Source organism: Phoca vitulina, unplaced genomic scaffold (assembly GCF_004348235.1).
Source record: "Phoca vitulina isolate PV1807 unplaced genomic scaffold, GSC_HSeal_1.0 scaffold22, whole genome shotgun sequence".
NCBI classification, from domain to species: domain Eukaryota; kingdom Metazoa; phylum Chordata; class Mammalia; order Carnivora; family Phocidae; genus Phoca; species Phoca vitulina.
Window position 1 is genome coordinate 5,377,002 of NW_022589725.1, and position 16,077 is coordinate 5,393,078.

A 16,077-nucleotide genomic window follows, 5' to 3' on the forward strand; every position below is an offset into this window, starting at 1 on the left:
GTGGCTGTTGAACCCCTGTGGATCCACGAGCCCAGGAGACAGTCCCTGCACATAGCTAGCTGATTCAGTAACCAGCACCCAGCCTTAACACTTCCGTGGGATCACCAGAGCTTGCTCAGTCCACCCTCTTCACTTCTGTAGGAAGAGTCTGAAGTCCCTTGAGTAACCTGTTTAGTAAAACCTGTTTTACAAGGTCACAATCAAGAAGTTACTCTGTGTGCCGGACAGTGGGCGAGGGTGGGGAGAAAAAGCTCTTGTCCTTAGAGACCTTTAGAAGCAGCTGGAGCGTGCAAGGCAGGGAGCAAGGGGACCGAAGCAGGGGTAACGCCACTGTGTATCGGGGCTACACAGACAAGTATTTAGGAGCTGAGCTGAGCTTTGGGACGAGGTATGGGGGAGGGGGGAAGGAGAAGGAGCAGGAGCTTATGGGGACTATTAAAGAGGTGATGGTTCTGGCAGAGAAGCTGCCAGAATGAGCAGAGGATCCTGGCCTGGGGATCATGTCTTCAGTGAAAGACAAAAGGTTAGCAGTTAGTGCTCATGGAAGACAGAGAGTAAAGAAGCAAGGAATGTGTATGTCTTCAGAAAGTTGCTGAGCAGATGGATTTGTCCAGCTCCTCCTGTCTAGAGCGCAGGCTGCCCCTGCATGCTGGGCAACAGCTGGGGTGTGCCACTCCAGCCCTTCTTGGCAAGAGCGGACTGCCACTCTGGGCACTGGGGGGCCTTGTTCCCCATACCTGCTCTGCTGGCAGGACTGCAGAAAGAGCAGATGGTGGTGGACAGCGCTGGGGTCTTGGCGGAGCGTGCCATCTCCAGTGAGTCTCCGAGAATCCGCTCTGCTTGTCGTGGTCACGGGAGGTGTACTGGGAAGGGCCTTTCCTGCTGGAGGATGAGGCCGCGTGTGGTTTTCTACCGGATGTGTCCTCAGGACCCAGGACCAGCCACAGGATATGCGTGTGCATTGTGATGGGGGTAGAGCAAAGAGGGCTCTCTCCCCAACCGACCTCTCTGTTTCTAGGAGAGCTTAGTGATCGACCGGCCTCGAGTGAGGAAGCAGACCAAACACTACAATTCCTTTGAGGAGGATGAGCTCATGGAGTTCTCCGAGCTAGACAGTGACTCAGATGAAAGGCCCACGAGGTCCAGACGCCTCAATGACAAAACCAGGCGCTACCTCCGAGCTGAGTGCTTCCGGGTGGAGAAGAACCTGCTCATCTTTGGGTGGGTATCGGCTTTGCCTGTGTGTTACTGTTTTCCAGTCCCTGAGATTTGTCCAGTTTGTCTCTCCAGTCACCTCTAAGAGCTCCGGGCTGATGAAGGGTCTGTTAGAGCAGGAGAGAACTGTGCTTTTTGCCCATGGCCCCCTCAGTCATTGTACGCTCTGCTGCCATATTGTAGACGTGCCATGGTTTTCTCATGTGCTTGTTCCAGCAAATCTCTGTTACTAATTTGCTGCCTGGTACTGATTTCCTGCTCCCCTCCCCCCCCCCCCCCCCCCCCCCCCCGCCCCCAGGGATGTACGAGGAGTCCGCACAACAGATGTTACAGTTAGGGCATGCTTTGTGTGGGGCTCTGGTTCTGGTAGAAGTAGAAGGTTTAGCTTCTGAGAGCTCACCATTGCTTTTGAATACTGCAGCTGGACTCTCTTAATTCCAAATTTATTCCCTGCTCCAAATAGTTTCATCCCTCCCTTGTTAACATTCTGGTGGCTATAGGAAGCTCTCACTGTCCAGGTCACCTTAGTGACATTTGGTGTGCTACAGCATGTGGTCCTTGGAGGCCTTTCAGGGCTAAGCCCTGAGGGTGATGAGTAGACCCGACAGAGGATGAGAAGCACTCTTGGCTCCTGTTTGTCCTGCAGTGTTGAGGGCACACGTGGCCCTTCCTCCCTCCAATGCCCTTCTGTATTTCCACTCTCAGCTGGGGCCGGTGGAAGGACATCCTGACTCATGGGCGATTCAAGTGGCATCTGAATGAGAAGGACATGGAGATGATTTGCCGGGCCCTGCTGGTGTACTGTGTCAAGCATTACAAGGGGGACGAGAAGATCAAGAGTTTCATTTGGGAATTGATCACACCTACCAAAGATGGGCAGGCCCAGACCCTCCAGAACCACTCAGGTGAGCGGTGGCAGGGCCGTGCCTGAGAAGCGGGAGCTCCTGTATGCTTCCGTCCTTCTGCCTGTGTCACCCCAGGTTGCTGTGCTTTGGGAGACTTCTCTTTCTCAGATACATTGGAGAATGTTAGCTGTGGGAGAGGAAGGTGATTGCTTCCGTTCTCCCTCAGCATCATCCAGTGTTACCTGTACCATCTTGTGGAAGTACAGTGGGGCCCTCTTGAGGTTTCCCACGTGCCCGTCCTGTGCACTGACCTGAGCGTCACAGGGTTCCTTCTTTGAACCGGGGTCACACCATGTGCACTGTGGTTTTTCTTTTGCATTTCACTGTTCTGTCCCAGTCCTGCCTGTCTGTGCCTTTTCTTGTGCTGTGCTTTTCCTTCCCTGTGCTTGGCCGTAGCCCACCTTCATGTTTCAGGTTAAGTGTGCCTTTTTTCCTGGCCAGCTTATAAGTTCCCCAAGGGGCACTTGTGCTGTTCTTGATCTGCCTGGGTAAGTTCCTACTGCCTGACTGAACGCTGCTGGAGTTGACTGAGCTGGGGGCCAGGCGTTTCTCCTCACTATTGGCACTGCTTGGTGGACCAAGGAGTGGGGTCTGTCATCCAGGCCACCACGCACAGCCTGGCTGCCTCTTTGCAACCCCAGCCCAGCTCTGTTCTGCCCCCCGTGTTTAAGCTGCCTAGGCTCATCTACCTGCCTTTCTGCTACAGGGTTGTCTGCTCCAGTCCCCAGAGGGAGGAAGGGGAAGAAGACAAAGAACCAGCTGCTGCTCCCAGAGTTAAAGAATGCAGACTGGCTGGCCACCTGCAACCCCGAGGTAGTCCTCCATGATGACGGCTATAAGAAACACCTCAAACAGCACTGCAATAAGTGAGTGGGCCCCCCCCATCCCTGGTGGCAGCTCTTCTCACTGTCCAGACTCCTGGGATCCCACGGGGCTGTGGGAGACTCCCTGATGCTCCTGACCACCATGCAGGGTTTGGAAAGGCAGGATCTGTGGTCTAAGCTGGGTCAGGATCCCTTCACCTAAAGCCTATTTCACTCCTTTAGCAACATCTCTCCCTGTAGAGCCTGGATTCTCTACTAATGGAGCCTGTACCCCTGAGGGTTTTTCTGACTTGACTCTCTAAATCCAGTTAGGACACTGGTGATTTCATTGTTCTCTCTCCTTCTGCCCCTGAGGTCACATTAGGGAAAGCAGAAGACTAATGGCCACTGCTCTCAGCCTCCCCCGTCTTCCATGCCAAGTTGCTTCCTCTCCTAATGCACTGTTGCTCCAGGTGTTTGACAGACATGCATTTGAGACGTATCTCTTATATCCCTAGGCCCTAGGCTAGCACCGTGCAGAGGGAGGGATGCAAGGGACACAGTGACAGAAGATGAAACTGCTCTTGTTTGAGCTTGGGGAGGTGGGGCACCCAACCACCAAGCAGTGATGAGCTGCCCCTGGATACTTGTGTCACAGTACGGGGGATCTATGAGAACTTAAAGGGCCCTTGGAGACCCCTCCCCCCAATCCAGCTTCCTAGGCCTAGGGTGATCTCCCCAGCACTCCTGCTCAGCAGTGAGCAGGCCTCTGCTGCCACACCTCTGGTTATGACCATAGAATTTAAGTGATAAGTAAGAGTTCGTTAATTTCTAAATTAGTATGTTTTGATAGGTTTTTGTTTCCTCCCTGTGACATCATCTAATGGTCCTGTGGTGGTTGTTGGGTTGTATTCTTTTATGGATGAAGTCTGATCCTTTCCCTTCATCTCTCCAAAGCTTTAAAGAGAGGCCTCATGTCCAAAACTGTAATAAAACCTGCACAGAAGTACAGGTTCTTTGGGAAAGAGAATCCAAGGGCACGTGCTTGATGGTAGGACCTGCCTGGGGCAGGACCTGGTAGCATGCTCCATGTGACTGACTCAGAGTCACCACAGAGGGGACATGCAGAGGAGGCAGCCTCAGTAAGAGGGCTTGTAGGAGACCTCGCACTGCAAACTAAATGAAGATTCTCTTGTACTTTAAGCAGCCATCTTTCTTGAACAAGTGAGACATGTGGTAAAAAAAAAAATAATGTTTGAGGAGAAGAATTAATCTGGCAACAGCAAGATGGAATAGGTCAACCTAGAGCTGAATGGCCATCTAGGAGAGTTCTGTCATAATTCAAGTATTGATCATGAGGACCTAGAGAAGGGTGCTGACTAGAGAGTTGGGGAGAAAGGGTCAACTGTGAGACATGACCAAGGAATAATGTGTAACGGGTGATGAGGAATCCATACGCAGCTAACTCCACAATCGTGAGCCTCACCAGCTGGGAGGCTAACGGTGCTTGGGCCAGGACAGAATCAAAATCCTTCTATTCACTGAAAGATGCAGAGCAAAACGAAGGACTCGGGTTTTGCCCTGCTGAGTTACAGCAGTAGTATTTGGCTATTCCGTTCACAACTGCACATGTGGGCGTGGAGTGCTGAAAATAGGCTGAGCTGGAGAGGTTGACGTAGAACTTGCCTTGATACCTGCAGAGATGATCACAGATGATGACCAGAACCATTTCGGACCTTTGAGGAAGGCCTGAACATTTCTAACCACCACCCCCAAGACTCTTCCTGAGTGCATGCCTGATGCTGGGAATTGAGGAATGCAGTAGGGGCGCCTGACGTGCGACCTTGATCTCGGGGTTGTGAGTTTGAGCCCCACATTGGGTATAGATCACTTTAAAAAAAAAAAAAATGCAGTAAAGCATTTCTCTGAGTTCAGAGATGCTGACTATTTATTATCCTGAATCTTATGGAGACTGCTGTCCTCTTTAGTTCTGGCTCAGGAAGAGTCAGAGACTCCGAGCCAACAGGGACTTGCAGCTCTTCCACTCAGCATGGGAGTTCTGTGGGCAGTCCCCTGACAGGGAATCTTCAGCCTGTGCTTGAGCCTTCCTGCTGATGGGAGCTTACCATTTCTCAGCAGGGCTCATTTAATTACCAGATGATTCTAATTAATCGTCCTTCTGTATATTGAATCTAAAATCTGCTTCCTTGAAACTTCCACCCACTGATCTTGAGTCCTGGTTCTGCCCTGAGGCGCATTGGAGAACAGGCAGACTTTTCAGCAAAACTGGACTGTGAGCTTTTAGAATTGTAGGCTCTGTTAGCAAAGGTATTGCCGTTCCAATATCAGATAAAGGTTAAGACAGGCTGTTCGGTCAGGACTGCGTGGATTTAAATCCCAGCCCTCTTACCTGTCAGCAGGTGCATTACTTAACCTCTTTGTGCCTTCTTTCTTTCATCTAGAAAATGAAGATGGTAATAGTCCCATCTCTTAGCGCTGCTATTTGGATTAAGGGAGCTAACACGCTGCCAGTAGTAAGTGCTCAAAGCATTGTTCAGTAGTAGCAGTAGTATAGTATTTAGGGATAGGAAATTGTCATCAAAAGAACTTTAAAAATTTTTAAAAATAACTGCTTCAGATCCAAGCTATAAGTCAGGAGAGTGGTCATCCGTTTGGGGGTGGGAGTAGTGACTGGAAGGGGACCCAGGGAGCCTTCTGCTGACGTGTTCTGCTTCCTGATTGGGGTCCTGGATTCACAGGTGTGTTCAGTTTGTGGAAATTCATCAAGCTGTACGTTTATCTCCTGGAAATATAGTTCATATCAACAAAATGTTGTGGAGTTTCTGTTTTTTTCAAGAAAGAGATAAAGGAAAGAGGAATAATGCCACCCAAATATTAATGGGTTTTGTTTGACTAAAGTAAGGGTATTACAGATCTACTCTAGTTCTCCTTCCCTTTGAGTTTAGATGTCAACCGGGATTATCCTCTCATTCAGGGAGGGTTGCCCCATCTGTCCTCTTGAGTTGATTTGCTTCTCATTTGGAGAAAAGTGAATACTACTCGGTTTAAATTCTTTTCCCTCATGCTGTAGATATTTCCAAGTACCAACACATCTCTGTTTAGGGAAATAGAGACAGCTCTGTCTTTCATTTTCAGGAAAGCCTTCTTCTAATTGGGCTAGATCTAACCAGGCAGGAATTCCATACCTAAGGCCTCCTCGTTCCATTTCTTACTGAGGAGGCCAGCGGCTACTGTCAGCAAGGTAGAAGGATCAGTGACTGTTGTAAATTCTTAGAGTTGTTATTGTCTGAGCTTTAAAAAAACAAATCTCAAAATTATTTGAGTTGATTGACAGCTGAGGTAAGGAATGGCATACCAGAAAGATAAGTGCGTTTTTTTCCATTCTGAAAATTCTAACTTGTGTGTTGCCACCTACTACTTGAGCCCACGGTGGCACTTTATGTGTTTTTAAAAAATTGTCAAAAAAAACCTTTCCTCCCACCTCCAGTTCCTATTTCCCCCTCCAGAGGCAACCACTGCTAACCTGGTTCTTCCAGAGATATTCTGGGCATGGACCAGCTTAGGTGAATGTATAGCCTCCTTTTATCTTCCCTAAAATAACACACATTTTACATACTATTTGTGCTCTGTGCTCTTTTTCTCTCTCTTTTTAAAATAACTTAAATGGAGGTCAGTTCCTATGTATGTAAATGGGCCTTCATTTTTAATAGCTGGCCTTTACTCTTTCCTGGTTTTGAACAAGTTACAAGTCCTCTTCGAAACCTCTTGGCAGCTCTGCTGCACATAGGAAGCCTCTGCTTGACCCTGGTAGACTTCTCCGTGCCTCCCCCACCCTCGACCCCTGGTCCTCTTCTGCACAGTAAGTCTCTCCTGGTTGGGCCCACTTCACACTCAGATGCTGTAGGCCCCTCAAGGACAGAGCTAAATTGCTTACTTCCGTCGTGCGCCTCACAGCACCCAGCATGGTGCGAAGCGCTCAGGAGTTGCCCAGCAGATACTTGCTTGATCGCCTTGTCTCGAGCGTGTTTGGTGCCTGCCCTTGGAGCTTGAGTGTGCTCCGTGCAGAATCCAGGGAACTGAGCACCTCGGCAGAGAAGACGTGATTCTATTCCGGCAGTATTGCCGTGGAAAAGACTCCTAGAATATCCATTTTAACTGTGTGCAAGTGAAACTGAAAACAGCACCATTCAACGTGACCCACTCTTCAGTAAATTAGTAAACTTTAACCAGCCTCTTGGAAGGCAGCGCTGCCCCAGAGGTCATTGTGCGAGGGTTGAGTACTCTTTTATAGACCAGGAGGAACAGTGTTTCTGTTCTGTTCTGCCACCCATGGCTAACAGGGTGACCTAGCAGATGATGGTGAGATATGTTTTTCTGTGTGAAGGGGGATAATCACAGTAGCATCTGTCATCAGTACCTTGGGTTTTGTTTTTCTAGTGCTTTCTCATATATTACTTCACGTCACTAATAACATGGGAACACCCAGAATTTCCCTGTGTCCACTTGGGGGTTGCAACTTACAGGCAGCTCGTGGTTCTGATACCTTTGCATTAATGTGTTCACTTTTCACAGGGTACTTTTGCGAGTCCGGATGCTGTACTACCTAAAAGCTGAAATACTGGGAGAGGCAGCTGAGAAAGCGTTTGAAGGAACCCCTGCCAGGTAAACCAAACCAACTGGAGCTCTCAGAGCTCAGTGCTAAAGAGCTGCCACATGGTGCCTGTTCGTGCAGATGGACAAAGCTGCCTGTGCTTCTGGAGGCCCGTGTTCACACCCAGCCCGGGGTCAGTTACCTACATGGTAGAGCGGGCAGGTCCCCTACACATGAAATGAAGGAGAAATTCATTTCTCTACGGCACAGCTTTTGGTGAGGTTTTGAGTTAGTTTGCTTTTCCAGATGGTGTTGTAACATTGGTTTGAACAGTTATTTCCCTGCCTTAACTAGTCGTTGTGGGATGAGTATTCATACTCTGATATGTTTGGTCCGACGGGTGTGCCCTGGGCATTTTGCTCAGAATCCCACTCTTGGCCGTAGTGCCCTTCCACATTTGAGCAGTTCTCTGTATTTGCTAATCATACTAGTAATACCTGGTGCCCTGTTTGATTGTTTGCACCTTAGTTTTGTAAATTAGTGTTTCCAAAGGATTCCAAAGTAGAATCCTGTGGGAATCTCCCAAGATTTCAGAGAATGAGGCCGCCGTGCTCCCAGCTACCAACCACTTGATGAAGCCGGACAGCCTCCTTCACCCCTAGACATGCTATTTGCTCTAGTCCTGTACAATGCCTATCATTCCCGGAGAAAACCAGAAGGAATGGTATTTCAGCTTTGCTTTGAGATTACCTGTAGCCATGGTTTCTTCTTCCTCTTTCTTTCTTTTTTTTTAAAGATTTTATTTATTTGACAGAGACATAGTGAGAGAGGGAACACAAGCAGGGGGAGAGGGAGAGGGAGGAGCAAACTCCCTGCTGAGCAGGGAGCCAACGCAGGGCTTGATCCCAGGACTCTGAGATCATGACCTGAGCCTAAGGCAGACGCTTAATGACTGAGCCACCCAGGTGCCCCTTTCCTCTTTCTTTCCATTGGACAGTGCCAATGGTTTTAGCAGTGATGGGGGCGGGGCGGGGCGGGGCATTAAAGAAGGAGAGAGGTAAAGGACATTGACCATCCTACCCATGGGCCAATTTGTAATCAGGAGCAACCATTACAAACTTGATAATATTTTCTGTAGTTGCTATAGTCACTTCTAATGGGTATAGGGAGGTTGAGTGTTTTGGTAAGGAGGTTCAATTTGTGAATCGTAGAAATGCAGCAGAATTCAACCTGATCTGGCAGAAATAATCTACCTGAACTTTCTCATCCCGCTCTGCTTTCTTAGAACATGTAGATGGAAGGAGCTAGATAGAACACGGAGAGTCCATTACCCACGCCTTCCTTCCTTTCCTCTGCCCTCCTCAATCTTGGCTGTCAGTGCATGAGGAATGAATAGCATTTCATCCCAGAAAAGTCATTTAGCCCCTGGCAGCACCCTGGCAGAGCAGTGGGCCCTACAGTGGAGCCAGAAAGGGAGCACTGGCTGGAATGGTAGGGCCGTGGACCACTATTCCCACAGAGGGAGCTGGGCCTGGGGAGGGGCAGTTAGCCGTGTGTCACAAGAAGAATAGCCTGATGGAAGAAGAAACTTCAGATGCTACAGAGGAGCCATCCCAGACAGCTGGGAGGTGGGCGAGAGGAGCCATCAGGTGGATTTTTCTCCCCAGACCCAAAGCCTTAAAGAGTAAGGACTGTGCTCAGACAAATGAAGACAGTGAGCTAAGGGTCCGTGTGAGCTTTCAGAACATGGACAGAGTTCAGTGAGGGGCTGATGGTACAGGCCTGCTAGTCCTGTAGGCTCCCCCTTAGGGCAAGTCATGTCCGTCCCTTTGGCCAGGAGCAGTGCAGTTGGTGATGAGTTTTGACCCAGTAGACCGCTGCCACCTACTGTGGGACCTCTCCTCTGAAAGGCTGTCTTCATACCCCAGCATGTACTGGTGCTGACTGTCTTATTCTCAAACACTGCTTGAGATCTCTACATGTTGAACCAAGATGATTTGGGGACTTTTCAGCATTTGATTCTGTATGAATTTGACCATGTGGAAGATGTTCTACCTTTAGTTGACCAATATATTGATGGCTTTTGCTGTGGTTCTCAACAGAAGATGGATATCTACATTTTACATGTGGACCCCAAAGCCCCACCCAGACTTACTGATGGGTTCTCCAAGAGGTGCTTCCGGGTTCTGTTTCAGTCAGTCTGAGGTAAAGCCTGGAAATCAAGTACATATGTGGAAATAATTCACTGGAGGAGGGTGATGGAAAGTCCTGGTTAGGAAACCGTGGCCCACAGCCTCCTAAGTCCTTGTAACTTCAGCCTCTTAGCATGCCACTAGGGATGTGGCTTAATACCAGGGCTCAGCCAGTAGTTCTTGCATTGTTTTGTGTCTGTGTTGAAGGAACTCTGAGTCTACGCCCTTCCTTCCACAGGGAACTAGAAGTGCCTCTGCCTGACATTGACTACGTGGAGATCCCAGTGGATTGGTGGAACGCTGAGGCCGACAAGTCCCTTCTGATAGGCGTGTTCAAACATGGTGTGTATTTCAGTGAATGCTCTGTCTTTCCTGAGAAACTCCATAACCTGCCGCACATCCCTGGTAGAAAGTAGCCTCACCTCTGTCCTCTCAGATGAATGTGTGAGTCATGAAAATATGGTGAATGTTCATAATATCGGTGAGGAGCTTCACAAGGGCTGCTATGGTTACAAAGAGCCTGTCCACGCTGTCGGGCCTTGGACTGCCTCACTCTTCTTCACTCTTAGAGTCCCAGTGCCTGGCCTAGTTCCTGGCACACAGTAGACACGTAGCATTTCTTGAGTGAAGGAATAAATAGGGAAAATGTTAGGTTTTAGCATTTCTTGTGTATGTAGAATTCTAAGATCATTCTAGACAAGCTACATATTCCTAGTGTGTATCTTTTTGCCCCATTGGTATAAAAATTTAAGAATACAAAATGGTATGAACATTTTTTTTAAAATGTGGTAACTAAGAGTCCAGGGGACTAAGAGAGGTTTTGAATAGCTTGGGAAAACTGAAATAAGTACCGCCTTTCTTCACTTCTGGCACTGTCCTGAGCACCTGCCCTTGCCCTCAGCCAGCAGTCAAGGTGAATGATGGAAGCGCCACATGATAGTCACTGTAATGTACCTGGTGGATACCTTCCCTGCCTGGTGAATTAACTGAAATCTTAAACTGGAGAGCAGGATTCAAAGTGGAAAGAGTTGGTCATACCAGACTTTCACTGTCAGCTCTGCCACTTAGTAAATTTAAGACCTTGAGCAAATCATAAATTCTCTGACCAGTTTCCTCCCCTGTACCATGGGGAGAGTGTCGAAACAGCCTACCTGGAGTATTGTTTGAAGATTCAATGAGACCATGTATGTAGACTGCCTAGGGCAGGGCTAGGCAGTAGATAGAAGCGGAGGAGATGTTTAGTGCTGTTTTGCTGTTACTTACTGCTCTCCCTTTGGAAAGTTAACTTTCTCAGATATGCCTAATCAGTAGAATTCAACATTTGGAGGCCAACCAATCACATTTACTTAACAGCTATGCCTATACTTACTTTAACGAGGAATCCCCTCAACACTTGGATTCTGGTGTTACGGTGGGAGATCCAGTGCTCCCCAGAGCCCTTTGTCAAACTGCTGGGGTTAGGATGAGCAGTGCTATCCATTAGAGCTACCTGTGATGATGGAGGAAATGTCCTATCTCTGCACTGTCCACTATGGAATCCACCAGCCACATGTGACTGTTGAATACTTGAGATATGATTGGTACATCCAAGCAACTATATTTCTAATTTTATGTAATTTTAAGGAACTGAAATTTAAATAATCACATGTGGTTCCTCTTTTGGACAGTGCAGGGCTGGAACTCAGCTCTGAAGTGGTAAGAAGAAACACATGACCTCTCTATTAAGCACAAGGAACCACAGTGCAACCAAAACTTGGTTTAATCTAATTTGGGAAAGAACCCAGAGACAAGTTGCTAGAAGCAGCCAAATTCAGAGCATCTGAACTTGTTGTGGAAGAAAGTCCATTGGCCCTGTGTCTCATTTCAGTGGTAGTTTTAGGGCACATAGCCATATCCTTGGTGGAGAGAACGTGATGTGGAAAGGGAATACAGCATGAAGTCCCGGCAGTATGGCAGACAGAATCTACATGCTTCCCCTCCGACCCTCCTCCAACCCAGCACACACACACCACAGACATACAGAAAGCCTGGGTGGGTTAGGATGATAACGTGAAACTACCTAGCTGCACATGAAACAAATAAAGGAAAATCCCCGAATGAAGAGGTCACTTAAAGCCAGAGCTGAAAGCTCACTGATAGGACAGCAAGCCAGAGAGACTGGGTTTTTAATGCCCACACAGAAAATGGAAACAAGCCCCTCCAGCAAAGGAGGGCAAGAGAAGGCTCTTTGGCCCAGGGAAGCGGAGATAGAAGAACATACTCCTGAGAGATAGATGGAGACATGAAAGAGATGAGGTGGAAGAGAGAAGGCGGTTGCCATGTAAAGCAGGATGTGCCAGGCAAGTACTAACAACAAACCAGAAACAAAACACATATGACCCATAAGACCATATGGCAAAGTCCGTATCCTACAAAAGGTCTTTAAGGAAAGAAGGATAGTTTGGGATAAAGAGGGTCTTTACACGGTGAAGATGGGTGTAATTCATCAGGAAAATGTGGCTAACAGTGTGGCCTCAGAATACGTCAGAGGACGGAACTCTCAGGGAGCTCAAGACCCCTTCTCTCCTAAGAAAGGCAAGTTAACACTGGCACCAAACCTAATAGCTTTTTCATCCCTGAGCAAGGTTTAGGGTGGTAGGATTAAGCAATTGATCTCTCTTAGTCTTATATTAGGAATGTTCAAGGGTCAACCAGATGGTGTCTAAGGTCACTTCCATATCTAAAACTCCTCTACTCTACGTAGCATTTTGGGAGGGTATGAGTTAATCTTTCCTAAGTGTTTTCCTGAGTACACCCATGAGGTCTTAAGATGATGCATCACCCATTCCATTCCGATTTCCCCAGATTGCCAGTTGAGGTGAACTCAGTAGTCAGAGTCAGGGCTGAGGGCATGTGCCTGATGCCTGAAGTGGCTGATTGTGGCATATGATGACTTCAGACACACTGTAAAGTATACCCAGTGCTAGGGGACTGGACCTAAACCACACATGCACACCCAGCTCACTCTTGCACAGAACCAGCCCTGTTTAGTTGGATGTTAACATTGGATCTACCCAGACTGCATTGGACAGATGCCTGTGGCTGGCTTCATGGACTCATCCTCCTTGGAGTCTTCCAGAATACAGATCAGATCCTCCCCCTGACTGGATGCTGCCCATCAGACATTCCATGAGCATAGGCTTAGACCCGTCCTCATCTAGGTAACACACCTGACCACACCTGTGTAACTTAGCCCACACAACAGGTCTTACCAGGTGATAGTCAAGCTCCCAGATACCCAGCAGCTGGTAGAGATAGGACATTTTCAGAAAGCCAGGCTATCTGGTGTTCACTTTTCAGGAATTCGTGTCAGGAAGCCCTCTGCCTCGCCTCCATCCTATGGAGGCCTAAGTATGAGCTGTGCCGCTGCCACCATTTTCTTTGTGAAGAAACACAGCCATCTATTGTCTGAAGTTCTGTGGCTCCTGCAGGCCACCCCAGACATACCCTGCCACAGCCCTACTTAGATCAGAAGGGTAGAGCCATGGTTCCATCTTCGAGCTGACCCCGTGGGAGAATTGCCTGCACCTTTGGTGGTTTGCAGCAAGAAGGGCCCATAGCAAACGTATTCCGAATGATGCTGTCGATAGCTCTCTGTTGCATTAACTGACTACGGCCCCCTAAGGCAGCCTGGATTTATGCAATTTTTATTAAGATAGGAAGTTTCATATTTTTGTTGATCTTAGAAAGGGGCTTCTAGACTGAAGAGGCAAGCAGCCCACGCCCCTCAAACGCTGTCATCTACTATGTGTTTATTGGCATTGCTCTTAGAGCGCCTACAACTCAAAGGGCAGTTGTTGGGGTATTCTAGGGGACTGAATTAGTCACTCTTCCTTGCCTCCAGCTTCATAGCTCAGTGAGAAATAGGAATGCAGAATCTGTCTAGACTTCAGACCGCCACAAGACAAGAGAAAGTCTGCAGAGTAGAAGCGTAGCCAGGTAGTAGGCTGCCGGAAGAACCTTGTCAAGCACAGAGCACATGAGGGCAGGACACATGGACAGTGAGCCTCCCTCAGGAGGAAAGGGCTGGTGGGGAAAGCTTTCAGCCTCTCACCTATTAGGTGAAGCACCCCTCTTTTCATGGGGAGCAGAACGTGGAGATAGCAGGAATTTCCTCAAGGCAGCAGGAACATTGAGGATGTTTCTGTTTTGCAGAGAACTGGGGTAGAACACGGGGAGAAGGTGCGAATGGCTCTCTGTATTTCTACAATGATTATTGGAAGAGAATCTGGACAAAACTGACTCATCCAATCTTTTGTTGTGCGTGTATGGTGTTAGGCCCCACACTAGATGCTGAATGTGTAATGATGAGAAAAAACTTTTCCTAAGGAGCCCACCATCTCATGAGAGAGACTGACCATAATCAAATAATCGCCCTAAGGAATAGCGAATAAAGAGCATAAGGCATCACAGTCTCCTGCCATATGCCTCAGGTGGGCAGCGCCTGTCATTGAGATAGCAGAAGAGTTCCTTTGGATTAAAAGGTAAAGTACCTGCAGCTCCTCAGAGAGAGAGTACCAGCTGCTGCCTACAGGGTGGAGGACAGAACTACATCCACAGTGCTGATGGAACAAAAACCAAGGAAGCAAAATATCCAACAAAGTAAAATCAAGTTTGTTGTTAGCACCCATGCTGGTTCCCCATCACCTATGACAGGCCCTCTCTATGCCTACAACAGAGCTGGGAATGGACCTTGTTCCTGGGAGCAATGTGGAAAGGGTTTTGACCATCTTGAAAGCATTTACCCCAAGAAAGTTTGCTATAACAATAGATTTGGATCTTTTCTGTGACCAAATCCTGTCTCGTTATCAAATTATATTCGACTCAATAAAAAAAAATAATAAATTCTCATGCCTGGGATTATCAAAGTGAAAGTGATATTATTTCATTGTTTTGGCTCCCTTTCAAGGGTCTCCTCTGAGTCAAATATGCTCATTCTCTGTTTGGCTTTGGGGATGTGGTGAGGGGTAATTCCAAAGCCCTGGCCAGTGGATTAGTATTTCATACTGAGTTGGTGAATATGGAGGCAATAAATCATTTTTATTTATTATTATTTTTTTTAATAAATCATTTTTAATCTGATTAACGAGCACAGTAGTCCTCCTTGTATTTTATCCCCTGCATCCATCACTTGGTTCAATTTCTGTTTCTAAGACAAGGGATAAAATCAGACTATCAGAAAACAAAGCCCATCCCGGAGGTAATAAGATGTCCAGAGTTGGGGGTTGAGAGGAAGAAGTTGTAAAAGCAACTTGCGTGATTCCCTTTGCTGTCCAAGAGAAGTAAACAAGGGAGCATTATTGTGTCTATACCTCGTGTTTCTTCACAGACAAAGAATATTTACGTCAGCTTTTATTTTTGGTCAAACACTTACTCATTGGGCATCTACTTTAGCTCAAGGATCTTCCTCGGATAGGAAATCTTATAGGATTCAATTAATCTTAAATAGTGTTTTTGATTGCTTTATTTTTCACTTAATAAGGAAAACAAAATGATTGTGCAGGGCACAGGGTAGATTTTGTGAGTTCTAACATGACTTCTGACATTTCTCATTATCCCTGAGCAGGGTATGAGAGGTACAATGCCATGCGAGCAGACCCAGCACTTTGCTTCCTGGAGAAAGTCGGGATGCCAGATGAGAAGTCCCTTTCTGCGGAACAGGGTGTTACGGATGGGACCTCAGACATTCCTGACAGGTGAGCCATCTGTGATATGACATGTTAACGCCATGAATCTCTGACCCCCTCTGTGGATACCCAGCATTCTCACAGTCTCTCCCTCACAGCCCAACATCTTCCTTCAGTCTTGCCATGCTGGAACCATTCTCCAAAGTCGCTGCATTAGTTACATCCTGTTACGCCTCAGGCCTTTTCCTTGACTTCTAAGCACTTTGAACCAAACACCAGTTCCTGTACTTCATGGGTTCCTCAAGCTGCCCACCATCCTACCCTCCTCATCTCTTGTCTGGTCAGAGGATTCTTGAGGAAGAATTCAGACCTCTCCTACCTGGTGGAAAGCTAAGGGGCCCTGCAAGTACGGGCTTCGTGACCTGAAATGCCTCAAATGAAATTCTGGCATTATTTAAGAATACATTATCCATGCATAAGGTGAATTTAGGAGCCACTGCGTGATGGCTGTGGCATCTAGACCTTGTTTATAGGTTGTGTGCAAAAAAGTATAGAAGCATCTCCTCTGGCTGAGTTTTACTTACTGTTGGCATAACCCCCAAATGTGTAAATTCATTAGAAAGCTAAATAAACGTCCAGGAACTGTGAACTGTGGTGCTCCAACACACACACACACACACACAC

The 16,077-nt window shown here is 47.6% G+C and overlaps 1 protein-coding gene across 2 annotated transcripts in view; it reads left to right on the forward strand.

Annotated features, from left to right (window-relative positions):
* CHD6 (chromodomain helicase DNA binding protein 6) overlaps window positions 1-16,077 on the forward strand; it is a 191,225-nt gene that overhangs the window by 139,132 nt on the left and 36,016 nt on the right. For both annotated transcript variants that reach the window (XM_032419783.1, XM_032419784.1), the window contains 6 exons: window positions 1,019-1,221; window positions 1,921-2,120; window positions 2,827-2,986; window positions 7,517-7,606; window positions 9,966-10,069; window positions 15,333-15,462. In XM_032419783.1, the coding sequence (XP_032275674.1) occupies window positions 1,019-1,221; window positions 1,921-2,120; window positions 2,827-2,986; window positions 7,517-7,606; window positions 9,966-10,069; window positions 15,333-15,462 (887 nt within the window). The remainder of the gene's footprint in view (window positions 1-1,018; window positions 1,222-1,920; window positions 2,121-2,826; window positions 2,987-7,516; window positions 7,607-9,965; window positions 10,070-15,332; window positions 15,463-16,077) is intronic.